This window comes from Lepidochelys olivacea, assembly GCF_965140295.1.
Source record: "Lepidochelys olivacea isolate rLepOli2 genome assembly, chromosome: 4".
Taxonomy (NCBI): domain Eukaryota; kingdom Metazoa; phylum Chordata; order Testudines; family Cheloniidae; genus Lepidochelys; species Lepidochelys olivacea.
In genome coordinates, this window is record NC_140414.1 from 128,400,560 (window position 1) to 128,420,767 (window position 20,208).

The 20,208-nt window shown below is 42.1% G+C and overlaps 1 protein-coding gene across 2 annotated transcripts in view; it reads right to left on the reverse strand.

Annotated features, from left to right (window-relative positions):
• Positions 1–2,467: 2,467 nt before the first annotated feature.
• HGFAC (HGF activator) overlaps positions 2,468–20,208 on the reverse strand; it is a 65,884-nt gene continuing 48,143 nt past the window's right edge. The window contains exons 9-14 of one of the 2 annotated variants that reach the window (XM_084625994.1): positions 15,865–15,950; positions 14,353–14,593; positions 7,592–7,731; positions 6,003–6,166; positions 4,575–4,723; positions 2,468–2,764 (exon numbers count right to left, since the gene is read on the reverse strand). In XM_084625994.1, coding sequence (XP_084482120.1) covers positions 2,647–2,764; positions 4,575–4,723; positions 6,003–6,166; positions 7,592–7,731; positions 14,353–14,593; positions 15,865–15,950 — 898 coding nt within the window. In that variant the 3' untranslated portion in view covers positions 2,468–2,646. The remainder of the gene's footprint in view (positions 2,765–4,574; positions 4,724–6,002; positions 6,167–7,591; positions 7,732–14,352; positions 14,594–15,864; positions 15,951–20,208) is intronic. The other variant, XM_084625995.1, reaches the window with a different exon arrangement.

Here is a 20,208-nt window from a genome sequence, read left to right on the forward strand (position 1 = left end):
AAGGACCTAGGGGTGACAGTGGACGAGAAGCTGGATATGAGTCAACAGTGTGCCCTTGTTGCCAAGAAGGCCAATGGCATTTTGAGGTGCATAAGTAGGGGCATTGCCAGCAGATCGAGGGACGTGATCGTCCCCCTCTATTCGACATTGATGAGGCCTCATCTGGAGTACTGTGTCCAGTTTTGGGCCCCACACTACAAGAAGAATGTGGATAAATTGGAGAGAGTCCAGCAAAGGGCAATAAAAATGATTAGGGGTCTGGAACACATGACTTATGAGGAGAGGCTGAGGGAACTGGGATTGTTTAGTCTGCAGAAGAGAAGAATGAGGGGGGATTTGATAGCTGCTTTCAACTACCTGAGAGGTGGTTCCAGTGAGGATGGTTCTAGACTATTCTCAGTGGTAGAAGAGGACAGGACAAGGAGTAATGGTCTCAAGTTGCAGTGGGGGAGGTTTAGGTTAGATATTAGGAAAATTTTTTTCACTAGGAGGGTGGTGAAACACTGGAATGCGTTAGCTGTAGCTCACGAAAGCTCATGCTCAAATAAATTGGTTAGTCTCTAAGGTGCCACAAGTACTCCTTTTCTTTTTACCTAGGGAGGTGGTAGAATCTCCTTCCTTAGAAGTTTTTAAGGTCAGGCTTGACAAAGCCCTGGCTGGGATGATTTAGTTGAGGATTGGTCCTGCTCTGGGCAGGGGTTGGACTAGAGGACCTCCAGAGGTCCCTTCCAACTCTGATAGTCTATGATTCTATGATTCTTAAATCCACCCCGTTCAGCAAAGGATGTCCTTAACTTTAAGTATTTTACTTTACTGATTCATGGCTCAAGTCCTCTGTTTTTCCATGGAACTGATTTGGCACAAGCAGCTACAATGCACATTTTCCTGTAATGCTCTGCCAATGTGTCTCAACATTGACCTGCAGGGAACACCTGTAAAGCTGTGAGAGTATTTCAGTCTCCATGCTCATTCAGTTCTTGAACTCTGTGCTGGGATTAGCAACAAGGATGCCAGTTTTGAGGGTGAGTTTTGTGATGGGGCCATCCCTCCACCAGGGACTAGCTGAAGACCACCAACTAACATTTCACCAGAAGCGCCGACTTTGAGATTTCCCTGAGGGTGCTGGACCCCCACTCCTCCCTAGGCCATGCCCCTACTCTGCCCCCTTCTGCAAGCCCCACTTCACCCCCTCCCCTGAGCACGCTCTGCCCTCACTCCTCCCGCTCCCCCCACAGAGCCTCCTGTACACTGCGGAACAGCTGATCGCAGTGGGCAGGAGGTGCTAGGAGGGAGCGGGAGGAACTGATCAGTGGGACTGCCAATTTCTGCTGAGCACTCACTATTTTTTCCCCGTGGGTTCTCCAGCCCCGGAGCACCCATGGAGTCAGCACCTCTGCATTTCACACAGATCATCAAGCAGGCACCAGATAGCCACGAGTTTTGGTACATACCTGCTTGGGATATATATTTCAATTAATGGCGTAAATGTGAAAGGCTCTGTGATAAATAAACGGGGGGGGTGGGGTTGTAGCTCCCTTTGATGGACACCCAGCCAGCCAGTTAGCTATAAAATCCCTCTTGGTAGCTGTTCTCTACTTGCTTTACCTGTAAAGGATTAAAAAGTCCCCCAGGTAAAGGGGAAAAAAAGTGGGCACCTGACCAAAAGAGCCAATGGGAAGGCTAGAACTTTTTAAAATGGGGAAAGAAACTTTCCCTTTGTCTGTGGTTGCTCTCTCTGGGCTGCAAGGACACGGAGCAGCATGGCTATAAGCAGGAATGCTGTGTAAGGTTTGAACCAGGTATGAAACATTATTTTCCATACCTGGAAGGAATCATTTGGATAGGGAATGTTTAGATAAACGCAATGAGGTTTATTTTTTTATTTTGGCTTGTAGATCTCCTCTGTGCTAACTCCAGACACTTTTGTTTGCTTGTAACCTTTAAGCTGAACCCCCAAGAAGCTATTTTGGGTGCTTAATTTTTGGAATTTCTCTTTTAAAATCTAGCAAAACCCTAAGTTCCAAATGTATTTTCTCTCTTTTTGTTTTTAATAACATTTACCTTTTTAAGAACAGGATTAGATTTTTGGAGGTTTGTGCATATGTTGTTTAATTAGCTGGTAGCAACCGCTAATTTCCTTTGTTTTCTTTCTCAGTTCTTCCCCAGGTGTGTGTAAAAAGGCTTGAGGGTACCCTCAAGTGGAGGAATTCCCAAGTGCTCCTTCCTGGGTCCAAAGGGTTTTTTCTTCATTTGGGTGGTGGCAGCGTTTACCAAGCCAAGGTCAGAGAAAAGCTGTAACCTTGGGAGTTTAATACCAGCCTGGAGTGGCAAGTATTAATGTTTAGAATCTGTGCGGGCCCCCACCTTCTGCACTCAAAGTGCCAGAGTGGGGATTCAGCCTTGACAGGCTCTGCATCTCATTATTTGAGCCATTCAGTGCCCTCAAATTTGAAATCAAAAGATACAGTTTACTGACATCAGATCAATTTTAATAGTACATCTTAGAATTGCTAAGAATTATTGACCATACATATTTTACTCTAGGATATAATGTTCATACAACGTGCGTGGCAACAGTAACATATGAAAGTTCTTCTATTTGTTTTTTGGGGAAGATTAGCTTATTTATCCAGTCCACATATTTGGTCACTCGGGTATAAACTCCAGGTTTGTTGACCCTGCCGCATCCATCTCCCCAGCTGATAATCCCATAGAGGTAGGATATTTGATTTTTTTCACAGGCCAGAGGTCCACCAGAATCACCCTGTGTTAAAATTAAGGAAAGATAATCTTAATTTGCTAATCTTGTTACAAAACATTTTTAATTTAATCAGTCAATTTAATCAGTCCCAAAAGGTGACCCATTTAAGAGAATCAAAGATTAGGTTTCTCCTACCCTATAAAATAAGACAATATTTTTTACAAGGAAAATGTTTTCATCTTATTAAACTGTGCATTGAGCACTCAGATGGTATAGCAGTGAGTGCTAAATAAATGTTGATTTAAAAAAGTAATAAGAAACTGTATAATACGGATTTAGTAAATATCCGTGCTTCAGTGAAAGACAGATTAAGACACCATTAAAATATAAACCCCAGTTGTAAAAATTGTGAATTGTGATATGGATCTTTTCCCTTAATGACCAGAAGAGTAGGGTGGGATTGTCAAAAATGCACATCAGTGATTGCTTTTGAAATCCTACCATTAAGGCTCAAGTGACCAATGCTCTTTCCATTGAAGACAATGGAAGTTATGCCATGAGTTTCAATGACAGCAGGCTCAGGTTAACAATTTTCATATGGCCTCCATTACAACCACATTCATGGACACAACTGAGGTACTTGTCATGCAAATCATGTAGTTAGGCATGTATACAATTTGCATACCCAGATGTGTGATTTTGAAATTCTACATGGCAATGCCTGGAAATTTTGAATGCACTATAATTGCAGCTATTTAAAAATTTGGCCCTGAATATCAATGTTTTCATTACAACTGTAACCACAAGTATCTTTGGACCTGAAAACATTCAACCTGTTAAATACACAAGTACAAATTCATGCCTGCTTTGACTCTACTCCAGTGTGAATTTGGTACAACATGATGTATGCAAGCTTTGCAATCATCTAGCAAGGGCATTTATTTTTATTTTAAGGAAAAGAAAACTACACACATTTCTATTCTTAAGGCTGAAAAGAAAATCTTGTTAGCAGCACTGGTGAAAGGAACCACTGTTCCTTAAGTACCTGAAACCTAATGTAACAAATTAAAAATATTTTTTTGCCATCAAAAAATTTCTCTGAGATCAAGGGAGAAAGAAAAAGTTTTGATGCATTTACATCAAAATGTTTCTGTGAGCAGCAATGTCATCAAATGAAGTTTGAGCTCTCCAAAGATTAATTTTCTTCTCAGCACCTTGTTCATTACTCTTTACAAATAATAAATGTCACTCATAGCTATTTGTGTATCAATGCACTGATGTAAAAAAACCCACATTTTCTTTCCAAGAAAATCTCTTAAAATCAAGCAGAACATGTCTGTCTAATCTCTTACTTTAGAAATCCTAAAAGATAACAACTTGATAAAAAAAAACCTCTCTCATATAAAAATCAAACGTAATAAGAATTTATCACTATTTCTACTTAGGCCCTATGCAAGTCTATATTGTAAAGCAAATAAGGGAAAATGAGTGATTGATTTCTTGATAAGAATTTCAAGCCATGAATGCAGCACAGCAGCAAAATCTGTAGCTCTAAATGTTCCCAGCCTCTGGTAAGCAAGTTGCCAACTGCTCTCCAAAATAGTGTCCCAAAGGACTAACAACCTGCTCCATCAAAATGAACCAATTAAAACAAAATCTGATGGTCTATGTAGGAATAATCCCTTTAATTTTAAGGACACGTTAATCTGTTGCAATAACAAGTCTGTACCCTCACCCAGAGCCAAAATGTGAGAAAACCAAAAATGAGAAACAAAATAGAAGAAAAAAACATAAATATGAGGGTTTAAAGCTTTTTTAATACTGTAATATCTCTCTCACACATACACCCACCCCGTCAATTCCATAGCATTACCTGGCAGGCATCTGATTTGCTATCAAAGTAACCAGCACAGAACATGTATTCATTAACTTCATCACCATAAACTTCATAGCTTCTGCACTTATGCTCAGGAACAGTGGGAACCAATGCTTCTTGCAAAACGTTAGAATAGTTGGATGCATCTTTTAAAAAAAAGTCAAAAAATTAATTCCTTTTAGCTGTGGAGTAGCTTATCAGGGAAGCATGCTGCACCATACAAGTTTAAAAGCGACTGAGTATTTTGGCCAAACATTCAATGGTTCTCAAACTTGTTTATATTGTGGACCTCTTCTGAAGATAGTGATTACTGTGGTGGACCACATGGTCCCCTAACCTCTCAAACAGGATTCCATATCTTCTCTTTGGCAATCAGAGTATGTAGCTATGTGACAAAGAAATAGCCACATTTTTCAAAAGCAGCTTTTGGTTTTGGGTGCTTCCGTTTTTAGATACCCAGCTTGAGAAACGAGGTGTCTTTTGAAAAATGAGGACAGTATTAGAGAAATACACTCAATCACTTTGGTACAATGGCTATAGCTGCATAGTTATGGTCTCTCAAATTTTGTATCTGTGTTGATGCACTACCCAACATTGGATGTACCTGACTTTACATTTATTAGCAACAATTCTCCCATCATCTCCTGCAGTCCCCAATCACTCCTGGTCCAATTCTCCCATCATCTCCTGCAGTCCCCAATCACTCCTGGTCCATTTACAGTTTAGTTCTATACTCCTGTGCAGTGTTTCCCAACGACCGGTCCATGGACCAGTGCCGGTCCCGGAGATCTCCCTGACAGTTTAGGAAGGCAGCAAGACAGTCCCTGGTAACAAAAGGTTTGAGAAACTTCTCTGTATTTGCTAACCCTCCACATTTAGTGTCCTCCACAAATACGAACATAGCTGAGTTTTCACCACAAAATATCCATCAAAGAAAGCCATGAAGCTCCTGCACAGAGTGCAGAGATGGACTTGGGGGTTTTTTTCAGCGGAGGGAGGGGAGACTGATGACATGCACCCAAAACCACCCGTGACAATGTCTTCGGCCCATCAGGCATTGGGAGCTTAACCCAGAATTCCAGCAGAGTGGATAGCTTCCCACAGTGCACCGCTCCATGAGTTGATGCTAGCCACGGTAGTTAGGACACACTCCACCGACTTAATGCGCTTAATGGGGACATACACAATCAACTGCATAAAATCGATTTCTAAAAATCAACTTCTATAAAATCGACCTAATTTTGTAGTGTAGACATAACCTAAGAATTGTACTGGAGTACAACTAGCAAGAAACATCACAAGCTTGAAGACTGACACGTTTCATAATCACCTCCAGTAACCAGTTACATAAGCTCAGTTTATGAGTCAGTGTTTGAGAACCACTGAAATGTCAGGCTTGGGTTATGATCAATTTATTTTCCTCACATCAAATTTGTCATTCAACTCACTCTCACGCCTGTGTCCCCATCCAGCAATCTGACATTTGTGTTGATCAGGGAAGGACATGCCACTTTCTGGCAAGCAGATTGGCTGAACAAACTGGGTCTTGACAGCACAACGCTGGTTATTCTTTTTGAGCCTAATTAAAACTGCAGGAAAGAAAATACAGCAGTAGCAAAATTAGAGTTGTTTCTTCTTAATTGGAGTGATAGCAGTAGATCTCAGGTTCAATTCTAATTAATCCCTAGCCTCACTTAATTAAGATATTTCAAAGACAGACTTATTCCCAACAGCTGCTGATTTCACGGCCAATTGACGTCTGACACATATTCGACTATTCCTATTCCAGAAGAGTTTTCTTTTATATTACAGAATAGATTTTCCTGCACCTCCTTAAGAGGGGTGGGGGAGACAAAGAGGTGCTGAAACAATTTTTATAGTGGGGGTACTGATTATGGAAACCATGTATTTGGTGATTGTTATTACTACTTCGAGCCAGGGGGTGCGGCAACACTCCCAGCGCTCCTAGTTTCAGCACCACTGTGGGGATGCAGGGTTATGAAAGATAAAGTATGCACCATTTCTTTTTACAAAGCAAGAGTCAGGTTTCCAGAGGTGCTGAGATGCCCACAACTTCAGCTGAAGTCAATGGGAGATATGGGTGCTCAGCACTTCAGGACATGACCCTAATTCCAATCTCACCAACACTGATGTCACTTTTGATTTACACCAGCGTGAGCAGAATGAGACCTCAGATCCAGATTAATCTCTCCAGATTCTTATACCACATCAGTCAACACAGTACCTGAGCACCTACTGTTAATGCCATATCTACTAAAAAACATTCACCAGCTGTGAGGGGAAGAACCTATTCCATTCTTGTGCCAAGGTTTCCCATGTGCCAGTCTATTAAATAGCCTCAAAGCCAAAGGGCTCTCATGTTTGGATTGTTAATGGAGAACCTGCAGTTTAACTTTTAACTGAATTAATTGCATAACAGATTATTTCCAAGCCTATCCTCTCTTTAGTGTTAAAAAGATGCACAGATTCATAGATTTTAAGGCCATAAGAGACTATTATAATCCTCTAGTCTGACCTCCTGAATAACACAGGCCAGAGAAGTGCACCAACTAATTTGTGTCTCAAGCCCATAACTGCTGGTGGAGTACAGCATATGTTTTAGAAAGATGTTGAATCTTGATTTAAAGAGTTCAAGTAATGCAGAATCTACCACTCATCTTGGTTAACTGTTCCAGTGGTTAACTACCCTCCCAGTAAAAAAAACTGCACCTTATTTCTAGCCTGAAATTCTCTAACTTCAGCTTCCAGCCACTGGATCTTGTTAGGCCTTTCTAGAATTAAGAGCCCTCTAACTACAGTATCAGAAATCTTCTCCCAAGGCAGGTACTTACAGACCACAATTAAGTCACATCTTGACCTTCTCTTGGATCGACTAAATAGATTGAATTTCTTAATTTTCTCACAGTAAAGGCACTGTGAGGCAGTATATTTTTTCCAAACTGACTGAACTCTACCTGCATGAAATAAAATGGTAAAAAAATTAAAATACTCACCAATATCCTGTTCAGTTGGGCTGAACACTGAGTAATCTGGGTGCAAAATGTATTTCTCTATTTCAAATGTTTGCGTTACATCTGTTGTTTTATTAAATAAATGCTGACCCAGAACAATTCTAATACTGGACTTCAGTGGACTAAATAAAAGGAAAACACAATTAGTCAGGGACAGATGCTCTCCTTTTGTAGAAAAAGAAAGATGTGCTTAAAGTAAAAAGAAAAGGAGTACTTGTGGCACCTTAGAGACTAACCAATTTATTTGAGCATAAGATTTCGTGAGCTATAGCTCACTTCATCGGATGCATACTGTGGAAACTGCAGAAGACATTATATACACAGAGACCATGAAAAAATACCTCTTCCCACCCCACTCTCCTGCTGGTAATAGCTTATCTAAAGTGATCACTCTCCTTACAATGTGTATGATAATCAAGTTGGGCCATTTCCAGCACAAATCCAGGTTTTCTCACCCTCCACCCCCCCCCCCCCCACACACACACACGCAAACTCACTCTCCTGCTGGTAATAGCCCATCCAAAGTGACCACTCTCTTTACAATGTGTATGATAATCAAGGTGGGCCATTTCCAGCACAAATCCAGGTTTTCATAAATTGGTTAGTCTCTAAGGTGCCACAAGCACTCCTTTTCTTTTTGCAAATACAGACTAACACGGCTGTTACTCTGAAACATGTGCTTAAAGTGTGGTTCTACACTGAACAGTAAATGCAAAAAACAGTAACATGAGAGCCTTGGATTTAAGGGACCACTCCAGCCAATGGAAAAACTCCAATGGGAGTTGGATCAGGTTCTTATTCTACATACAAACAGTGGAGCGCGTGGGACAGCCATTCACAAGTGATCAGTAGGGCCATTCACAGTCCATTCTGTTCACAGTCGTAGGATTAAAAAAGCCAGTTTCGTGGTTGCAGATGTTTACATCTGAAATTTCACAGAGTTGTAGCCGTGGGGGTCCCGGCCCAAAAAGGAGTCATGGGCAGAGGGGGTGGTGTCTCAAGGCTATTGTGGGAGGGGATTGCCACCCTTATTTCTGCACTTCTGCTGGCAGGGATGCTGCCTTCAGAGCTGGGCAGCTGGATAGCAGCGGCTGCTGGCTGGGTGCTCAGCTCTAAAGCCAGTGCCACTGCCAGCAGCAGCACAGAAGTGAGGGTCGTGGGTCACCATATGTCCAGGTTTCCCAGCAGCCTCCCGCCCGGGTTGGGAGCTGACAGCTGAGGCCACAGATTCCCACCCAGGTCAGGTGCTGACAGCCACCCTCATTTCTGCACTGCCTTCAGAGCTGGGCTCCCAGCCAGCAGCCATGAAGCTTCCTGCAGCTGGGGGTGGTTTCTGGAGGTGGGTCTGACCCAGCTCTGGCAGTGGCCCCTGCAGGGAAAAGGAAGTCCTATCCCTCCCATCCTGGGACTAGCAGCTGGACCCTGGCGCACAGTTGGTGCTCTGGCTCACAGGCACCAACTTTCCTTGGTGCCAGTGGGTGCTCACCCCACCCCCACCCCTGCCCCCTCCCTGCCCCATTGGACCCCTCTCCAAATCCCCTCCCCAGCCCCGCCTCTTCCCAGAGCGTGCCACGGTCCTCCTCCTGCCCCCTCCCCCCCAGCACCTGCCACGCAGAACAGCTGTTTCACGGCGCAAGCGCTGGGAGGGATGGGGGAGAAGCAGAACGTGGCAGCGTGCTCAGGGGAGGAGGCGGAGTGGAGGCGGAGGTGAGTTGGAGTGGGGGAGCTGCTGGTGGGTGCAGAGGACCCACCAATTTTTCCCCGTGGGTGCTTCAGCCCCAGAGCACCCACAGAGTCAGCGCCTTTGCTCTGGCTAGGTTGCCCCCAGCTCTGACACTCCCCTTGAATAACTAGATATCATGGGGGAGATCAGATTTCACAGTCCGTGACACATTTTTCACAGCCGAGAATTTGATAGGGGCCCTAGTTATCAGGAAGTGTTTGGAAGCATATTAAATACTCTGATGTTGAAAGCAATGAGATTAAAATTCACTATTGCTGTAAACTCAGTTGGAGTTGTACATGCATCCATGCTTAGAGGGTTTTAAGGCCCGGCTTGACAAAGCCCTGGTTGGGATGATTTAGTTGGTGTTGGTCCTGCTTTGAGCAGGGGGTTAGACTAGATGACCTCCTGAGGTCTCTTCCAACCCTAATCTTCTGTGATTCTATGATTCTGTGCAAAAGTCAGCAGTAAATTTAGCCATTTCTGTTTTCAACATCAGAGAATCTGTGTTCCTCAAAAACACTTCATTATATAAGCCAAGCATATAATATGCCTACTGTCATGGAATGTGCACAAGTGGTTAGCCAGTAGTACCAAATTTCCCTTATCCTCATGTCTGTAGCCATTTCCTTCCAGAAATAGAGGCATGATGCCTTCTCCTCCAGTGCTGAATATTGAACTGGGAGAGGGGCCAGGGTGTGGTTGGTGAACTCTAGTATACAATGAAAACAGCTTTAGTTTAACAATTCCTGTATGCGTGGTGCAAGAAGGAAGATCAGGAAGCTCTTTTTTTAAAAGTAAGAAAGAGACAACAAAGTAAAAGAGGATATTCCAAAGAATAGGGAAGGCAGGGAAAATGATTTTCTTCTTCTTCTTTCCCAACAGCAACCTAGTCAATATGCCCCACTGGAAAGAATTTTGTGGCCCTCAAAGCAAATTGGAGGCCCACCACTTCCAGGGCAAATATCTAAAATATATCTTATTGATGCTAAACTGACATGCTATGGCTTATACATATCCTGCTATTTTATACATCCACGGTCAGAAGGAACAAAAGAGAGGGTTGTCATGCAAAAAGTGAGCAGTACGGGTATCTGTTGTCACCTGGCGGAGAACAGATGAGCTGAACTAGCTGATCAGCAATCTCATACTTGCTAATCATACATAAGGGTGCAGAATATGATGGAGCAACTATTGAAAATCTGCATGTTCCAAGCCACCAGCTGGAAGTGGGCGGAAATGTCTTGAATAGCTGCCAAAGTTAGTAGCTATTTCACAACATTTGGAAAACAAACGCATTGTGGCTGAAGATCCACATGCTTCACCACAACATTCAGGATGATATTATTAGCTCTAGAGGCTATCTGCATATTTATTTCTGTTACTCTTGGCTTCCTCACTAAGCAAAGGAACAACAGGTACGAAATTATGTAACACTTTTCTCAGTTGATGTGATCAGCTTTACCTCTGAAAACAGAGTATCCTGCTTGTATGGCAAACGGATTATTCAGAATGAACTAGGTGCATCTGATATTAAATGTTTTCCTTACCTAGTACATCTAGAAATATCAAAAAGACTAAGGAAATCAGCTTCTAAGTCCCAATAAAATTCAATAGCATCTGGCCATCTAATTCCCTAAGGCTCTTTTCCAGACTCCTCTCTATTTTATTTAATGGCAATCAAATTTAATTTATTTTATATAATAAATCATTACTCTGCTGTTTTGAGCATTTTGAACTAAACATAAAACGCTACAGTAGGCACCTAATTTCATCTACAAAGTGTGTATTAACATCCAGCCAAATAACTGAATGGGGGGTAGGGGGAATGATGTGCCCATGCAAAACTAGTTATTTGTCCAAGTAAATACTTGTGTATGCAAGAGCTCATTTTACATATTCTTACATTTCAAGTGGACCCATTAATTTCAGTAAGGCTATTTAAGAAGTAAGTAAGGGGTAAGAGTGGGAGAATAGGGACACAAATTGTTAGCTCATGCACATGCATTGCAAAAATCTACTTCTGAAAATGTAGCCTTTTCTGTCCTTCAGGAATAATAATAATAATATCCCTTGTATTTATATAGTATGTTATCTCAGAGCATCTTACAAACGTTAGTACATATTATCATCTCTTTTTTATGGACAGGCGGAGTAAGGTACAGAGAAGATGAATGACTAAACAATGGGCATAAAGTAACTGAGCTCGGAATACAGCTCAGGCCTTCTGACTCCCAGTGTTGTGCTTTCCCTATAAGACCAATGCTGCCTCCTTACAATAGCTCCTAACAATACATTCTAAATATCCTAAACTGTTATTGTGGACATCCAGTTATTATATATTGTTCAATTATATTTTGGAATTCTAAAATAGAATGTATTTACTAAAATTCCAACCAAGTGCAATTTTATCTGGAGATTTATTCAAAGAAATTGTTTCTTTATATAATCCCCCCCCCCAGTTTACTTTCTGCTTTGTTCTGTTTTTCCTTCTATCCAGTTTATTTCATCATCATCTTACTGATGTCAGAGAATAAACATGTGCCTGCCTGAACATAGTTACATAGCAGTATCAGAACGAAAAACAGGCCCTAGGCCTTTTACCTATAGAATGGCTTGATAGTAACTTTACCATCTCCACCCTATAAAATTTCAAATTCTGCTATCAGATAAAGATCTAAAAACACCTCCACATTTTTAAGCCTCTTGAAAAAATGGTGGCTATACTCCCTCTGTGGATCAGGGATTCAGTCAATATGCCCCACTGGAAAGAATTTTGTGGCCCTCAAAGCACAAGGCCGGTGCAAGCATATTTTGCACCCTAGGCAAAATCTCCACCTTGTGTCCCCCCTTTACCTATGCTCCCCGCCTGCCCCTGCTGCCAGGGAGGCTGCCGCCACCCTGGGCTCAGGCCACCTGGCTCCCCCCGAGCAGCGCCCGGTTCCTGCTGCTCTCGGCCAGCAGGTGCGGGGCTCCAGCCGAGCCCGGCCCCCTGCGTCTCCTCCACGACGGCACCCCCCGCCCGCATCCTCCCAGGCAACGGCCGGGGAGCCTGAGAGGAGGAGTGGCTCCCGGGCAAGCAGGGGAGACTCCGAGGTGAAGAGGCTGCTGGCCCTGGCGCGGCCGAAGCGCTGGAGAATGACAGGTACCTGCCCCTAAGCAATGGTGTAAAAAAAATATTTGGGTCACCGCTTTTTGGCATTCCCAAATCTTGGCGCCCTAGGCGGCCGCCTAGTTCACCTAGTGGTTACACTGGCCCTGCAGGGATTGTCTTTTATAGTACACTATGTGGCACAAATGATGCCAAACCTGGTTAATCTCTAGGCATGACCATAATATAAATGTTAAATAATAATCATCCTTGCTATAACTGTAATGGAATACTAAATTGTATTATATTGTTCAGGCAAAAGGTGAGGCCACGTGTAACAAACTTATCTGAGCATAGAACAGTACATTTAAGGCTCTTATAGTGAATACATCTGCAGTGTATCTTTCTGACAAGTCTCTGTAGCCAGTCCATATCTGATTCATAGCCTGACCTGCAACCTACCATATATAATGTGTATATTGAATAGAATCATAGAATATTAGGGTTGGAAGATTAGCTGAAGATTTATGCAGCTTCAGATGACATAATTATTTGATCATAGTGGACTGTTTTTCCAGGTATATAGAAATTATATAATTGAAAAAGACATCATATGTTGCAGCGCTATTGAGAAACTGTAGTGCACTTTTGCTCATTTCAGTATTCCAGAACTACTAGTGATGGACAATGAACCATAATTCATTACGGCAGAATTTAAATCATTCTGAACAAAATATGATTTTGATCATATTACTAGCAGCCCACATTACCCATAAGCAAATGGAGAGGCTGAGGAAGCTCTACAGGCAGCCAAGAAAATTCTATGGCAGTAAGATCCATTTCTTACTCTCCTGAACTACAGATCAACACCAGAAGTAGCTACTGGATATAGTCCAGCAAAACTCCTGATGGAAAGACAACTCAGAATTACTGTTTCAGCTTTGGAAACGAATACATCTCCAAAGTGGCTAGACATGAAGAGAGCAACCAAATCAGATAGAAAAAGGCAAAGAAAGCTTATGAACACTTTGACAATAGACTACACTCAGAGAGCTGTGAGGGCGATAACCTGATGACAATATTCATGTCAAACTGGATGGAGAAAAAGCATGGACAACTCCAGCTGGCATAAAGAAAAAAGAATTCATCGCCCAGACCATAGGTGATCAAAACCGACAGAGAAAAGTTCAACAGAAAGCCAGCATGTACAATTTGTTCCTCAGAAATAACAATCAACAGAGAAAACGCTACAGCTGACAGATGTGAAACAAGATTTGAAATTGACCTGACAGTTATTGCAACTAACGGACAGCCAGATGATCAAATTGTTATGCATTCAGGTTGTGTAATTAGAAAACTTGTATTTTCAAAGGCACTTAACAGGCTGATGCATGCTGAACTTTAAAGATAGCATGATAGTGTACCTTTTGTACAATTTTGTAAATGGTAGGAATGTAGAACTTAGAGGAATGCTAAACTGTATTATACTGTTCAGCCACAAGGTGGTGTTGTGTGTAATATACCTTATCTTAGCATTTGACAGATCTACCTGAGAGTACACCAAAGGATCTTATGTATCAATTTGATAATGGGAAGCTCTGGACCCAGTTCATATTTGGTACAGAACCTGACCTGCAACCTACCAGGTACAAGGTGTACATGACCATATTTTCAAGATTATCTCTTCTATCCACTATCACCACCTCCATCTTGATTAGATTAATCTTCCTTTTCATTTCCTGTGTACTGTTACTGTGTACACTTAAAGAGCTCCTGTATTCCACCTCTGAAGTGGGAACATTCCAAGGCTTTATAAAGTGATCTCTTTTTTTTATAATACGTAAGTCTTCTGTGTTTCACAAGCATTCGGGGAAACTGAGATATAAGGGGCTCTCTAACTGTAAGATATTATTAAAACATTGAGTTCACCTGTTAGCAAAGCAGTGGGCTGCTGACACTACCCAACAAGGATGAACAAGGCTGCCAGCACAGAAGCTATTTCCAATATATATGGCTGCTAGCCAGGGGTGAGAGCCTGGTAAAGATGAAGAGCCGCCAATAATCCTAGGTCTGATGAAACTTCGTTTTTTGTGTCTTCTTCCACACGCTCTTTTGACAACTGCAAAGGTCTCCACAATATCTGGGACTACTGGTGTCCTTTTCCTGGTGTCTGAGACAGAAATTGGTGTGGTGAGTATCAGACTACATATACTTACAATTTCCAAAACTTGGATTTTCATAGGAACCTAAGGAAGTTAGGTATCCAAATCTCATTGAATTTCACCCAATTAAATAGCAGAATTGGGGCCTACACTCTGATTCTAGGCTCATTATTACTGGGGAGATTGGTGATGATGCATGAAGCAGAAACAACACATCTTAGTTTTCCAGACACCACCTTTAGCTTTGTAGTTTAGAGAGTTAGAAAAAAAATGGTATCATGAGTAGAATATATTTAAATCACTGATGGAGAATAAATGGTCACTTTATAGGTTCAGATTACAACTCCATTTTAGCAAAAACGAGGAGCCTTGTGGCACCTTAGAGACTAACAAATTTAAATTTGAATTTGTTAGTCTCTAAGGTGCCACAAGGTCTCCTCATTGTTTTTGCTGATACAGATTAACACGGCTACCATTCTGTAACTCCATTTTAATAACGCCTATTAACATTAATGGCAATTAAATATGAATTTAGGGGAAGAACAGACTTCTTAGTTTTTAAAATCCATTTAGTATTTGCCATACATTTTTAGTTTAAACTGCTGAAACAAGTATCAGTAAGGACAGAGATTTACTCATTGAGGGCCTAATTCTGCTACCTTTACTGACACTCGCAATCTTTACTCAAATAGCCACATTCATCTATATGGGGCTGCTTGCATGAGTAAGGATAAGTGCTGAAGGATGCAAAAAGAAAAGGAGGACTTGTGGCACCTTAGAGACTAACCAATTTATTTGAGCATGAGCTTTCGTGAGCTACAGCTCACTTCATCGGATGGTTAATCGGTTAGTCTGTAAGGTGCCAAAAGTACTCCTTTTCTTTTTCCGAATACAGACTAACACGGCTGCTACTCTGAATGCTGAAGGATGGTGCACCAACAGCTCCATTAATTTCTGAAGTCTCAACCATATGATGGCCTGGCAAGGACAGCTGTAATATCGTGATCACTGTGCAATAAACTAAGGATGCATAACTGTATAACACTCTACATGGAAACTGTAGTTTTTCTTCCAAGAAAACATATTGAGCGTTACAGTAGCAAAGGAAATAAACTTACTCATTCGAGACCACCAGGACTTAAGAAATGCAAATGAAACCTAAAATTTCGGTTAACAAATGAAAAAGTTCCATTGATACTAGAAAAAAAGTTTTCACTGGATCACACTAAAATGAAAAATGAAATCTATTATCAGATCACATGACCTAATATTTACCTACCACAAGATGTAACATTACAATATTCCCAAGACAAAGTATTCTCCTTCATGATGTAACACCAGGGCTTCTCATCATTATCTGGATTTCTAATAAAGTTTGGGGAGAGTAAATTAAGCAGTGTCAATAACAATACTTAGCACTTTACAAACAAACATTTACATACTTACTCTTGCACCACTCATAGGATCGATCCTGCAATGTGCTGAGCAGTCTGGACTTGATCCAGCAAAGCATTTAAGCATGTGCTTAACTTTAAAGCTTGTGATTTGTCCCATTCACTTCAGTAGGGCTATTCATTGCTTGAAGTTAAGCATGTGCTTAAGGGCCAGGTTTTAAAGATGCAGTTAGTTGCCTAGTGTAATTTTCAAAAGCTCCTAGGCTCCTAACTCTCATTGATTTTAAATGCTTTGCTGGACTGGGTCCAGAGTGCTCAGTACTTTACAGGATCAAGTCCCCATGCGATGTACGCATTAATTAGCCCCATTCTATAAAAGACACAGATGGGTTAAGTGATTTGCTTAAGGACATAGAGCAAGTCAGTAGCAAAAATAGCTAGCACTTAAGAATCTAAAACACCTAGCCTGTTTTCAGTCCATTAGACAACTCTGCTAATACATTGAGGTAATGTGAGGATAGGTGAAGAATCTTATTACATTCTTTAAAGCAAGAAAAAGATGGGAATATCAGGATGAACTCAGTTCCAAGTTTCATCAGCATTAATCTGGAGTAGCTATTTGGACACAATGGAGTTACTCTAGATTTACAGCAGTGTAAATGAAAGCAGAATTTGGTCCTTCAGCTGTCTCTCTCTGTGAGTAAATGCAAACATAGGAAAAACTTTGCAAATGTATTTGAAGGCAAACCAAACACTCTTAAAAAGTAGATTAAAAGAAATATTCAAGATTTCACTAGAGAATAATGAATGTTGTTTTCTTAAAGGAACTAACTGCAATTGATTGGTTCCAATATGCTTCTCTGAGAAACAGAATTATCTTTGTCAGTGCTGCAGAAATAACCAGAAATATGTCTGATTTGCTCATTCCATAATATAATGGTAGCTTTCAAAGCCTCAAAAAGATCTTCTCTATAACTAGTCACAATGACAAGATAATACAGGGCTTCAGGTAAACAGGGAGCCTAATTTGAATATGACTTATCCTAAACCACACACTTTCTTTTTAAGATTCTTCAGTAGCTTTCTGAGTCTACCTTCTACTCTTCAAAGACTAAAACACTTTAAATTCTCAGAACAGAAGCAGCAGCATGGGTTGAGTCATCTACCGCCAACTATGTTTCTAAATTAGAATATTTGAACAAGAATATATCTGTGGGATTACAGAGTGTATTGGAGATACCCACCTCAAAATTAAAATCTGCTAGCAAAAAAAGTGGGAAAAAAGGGGCTTTACTGTTTCTTCTCTGCATTATAGAGGGCATGATCACACCAGCCCCTACACAGGTATATGATTTACTTCTTGTATTTTAAATCTTTAAGTGAATGCTGTGCTCAAAGGGACAAAATTGACAAGGTCTAGATTCAGCAAAGTGCCTAAGCACATGCTTAAAGTTCAGCACATGTTTAAACCCTTCTGAAATTAAATTGGTTTGATCTCCTGAACTGGCTTCAGTTCAGCAAAGCACTTAGGCATGTGCTGAACAGGGATGTTTTCAAGTACATGCTTAAGTGCTTTTGTGAGCGGAGGAATAGTCCCGCTATTGTGGGGAACTTTCCTGGCTTCTGCACTACCCCAGTGAAGTGGGCTAGTGAAAGGATTGGAGTCCTCGCTCCCACTTACTTTACCCAGTGGCCTCCCTGCCCTTGAGGACTCCCCTTCCACTCTCCTGTCTGGCAGAGTCCTTGTAACCCCAACAAGGCTGGGCCCAGGATTCCTGGGAGGCTTGACCCCCAACCCTGCTGTGGTCACCTAGGACAGGGGCTAGGGTGTCCCCACTCCGGGTTACTCTCTCTGCACTGGGCACTTCTCTGACCCACTGACCATTACATAAAAGTTAAAGCAAATGCAAGTGATTTAATCAACAATTAATTTTAAAAAGACTAAGGAATAATGGGAAAGGTTACATCAAACACATCAACCTGCTCTGTGGCAAGGAACATCACAAACAGTGTCTCTGGAACCTCAGGGCAGTTCACAGTCTGTTCCTTGTAAGTCCCAGGCCTTCTTCTCAGCCCCGGGCTGTGCTGCAGGGATGCTGTGGGTTGGACACTTGCTCTGGTGGTGGCCACACGCTCTCAGGCTCTAAGTGGTAGGACCCTTCTGCCCAGTGTCGCCCCCGCCCTGTCAGGGTTACGATCCAAGCCTGGCCTGCAGAGCCTCTTGGCTGAGGCGTCTCCCTGTGCTGGGCCCGCTGCCCAGGGTCCCCCTCGCTCTCCCCAGCTGCTCACCGCACCCAGCTCCGGACTGCTCCAGCCCCAGCTCCACCACTCTGTCTCTGCACTGCTGCTGCTGCTCTGCCTCCAGCTCCCTGGGCTGCTTCTTTGGCCCCTCTGCCTCTGGTTGCTCCAGCTCTGCTCCCAGGACAGGTCTGCTCTGCAGGCTGCTTCTGTGACTCTGCTCGCAGCACTGACCGGCTTCCTGGGCTGCTCTTCTGGTCCCTCTGGATCTGGGACAGCTCTGCTCCCCAGCTTAGCTTCGGCCCCTGCTTTCTCCTTAGCTCAGCCCCACTCTGTCTGACCCAGGCAAATCCAGCTCACCCGGAGGAAGGGACCTCCCTGGCCTCCTGACTCTCTGATTAGCCTGCCCGCCCTGTCATTCAGGCTGACCTGGAGCATTGGCCTCTCCCCATTGTTCCTGGGGACTATCAGTTTCAGGGTCCTGGTTTCCCATAGACCCTTCCCCTTTTAGTACTGGGAGCTAGCCAATCAAAACACCCCCACTGAATGTTAGTAAGGGGCCAACAGTCCCCTTACACTTTGTTAAATCTAGACTCTGCTGTGGAGATCAAACTAATTTGGATAAAAGAAGAAACACTTTTTTGGAGATTCAGAAAGCAGATTTTATTAATTTATTTATGGCTCTCTGCACTCACTGGCTTCCTGCAAAAGAAGGGCTACTGTGAGAAATGATGCTTTCATAATATTTCCAAATAAACCAGGGTCTATAGGAAATTTCATGAGAAATTCTGATCTCTGCAGATTACTAGCCTGATTTCCAAACAAAACAAAAAAATCAGATAACAGCAGGATAAGCATCTGAACCAATCTCTAAAATGTCTGATATTTGCCCATCCCCACTGTTTGCCATAAAATGGACATAAATTGTATGTCTCTTTCTTTTGGTTATCTGAGGCCTGGAGAAAGGCCAGCTGCTGAGAGAGGGCATAGGAAGGGATAATTCCTAAGGCCCAATCGCAACAGATGATCTGACTAGAGCTGGTCAGAGAAACGTATAGAACCATATCCCTCCAGAATATGCAGTTCCATTGAAATCGATACATTTCATAAAATTGTATTGATTTCATTGGAATTTCATTGCAGAAGAAAACAGGAAAAGTTTGGACAACATCAAAACATCCTATTTTGAATTTTTTAGAATAAAACATAGATTTTTTGTTTTGAAATAACTTAATTTCCATTTTGTTAGTTTGTAGTATACTTAAAAACATTCTAAAAAGGCAACATTGAAATGTTTTGATTTTGTCAAAACAAAATGTTTTTGACCTGAAATAGTTTGTCTCCTCCCCCCAGAATTTTCCTTCATGAAGAATTTCACAATTTTCTGTTTTCCTTCCAATTCACAGTGAAACTAAATTTCAAAATCTCTAAATCCTTTGAGAAACAGAACTTCCATTCTCCACATAGCTCTGATTTTCATTTTTACATATACCCTATTCCTGGATGGACCCTCTCGTCTCCATAGCTGCAGTGACTGCTGAGAGTGCTGATGATACGCTACAGATAGAGGCAGAATGCAACATCAACATGGAGAGGGGACAATTGCCAGAACACTGAGCATCATGACAGGTTTCAGAGTAACAGCCGTGTTAGTCTGCAAAAAGAAAAGGAGTACTTGTGGCACCTTAGAGACTAACGATGAAGTGAGCTGTAGCTCACAAAAGCTTATGCTCAAATAAATTGGTTAGTCTGTAAGGTGCCACAAGTACTCCTTTTCATTCAGCATCACAGTCGCTCTTTGGAGGAGACGATGAAGTTAACTACGGGCCCCTGGGGTGACTCTATGAGGTATTGTTTTTGTTTTTTGGGACTCGTGTGGAAAAGGTCACAGAGATGAGAAAGCTAAAAGGCCCCGAACTTTCTAACATTCCCTCAAGTCTAGACATTCTTTTGGTGGCCCTAGCTAGCTAGGTATTTCAGTTGCAAGATCC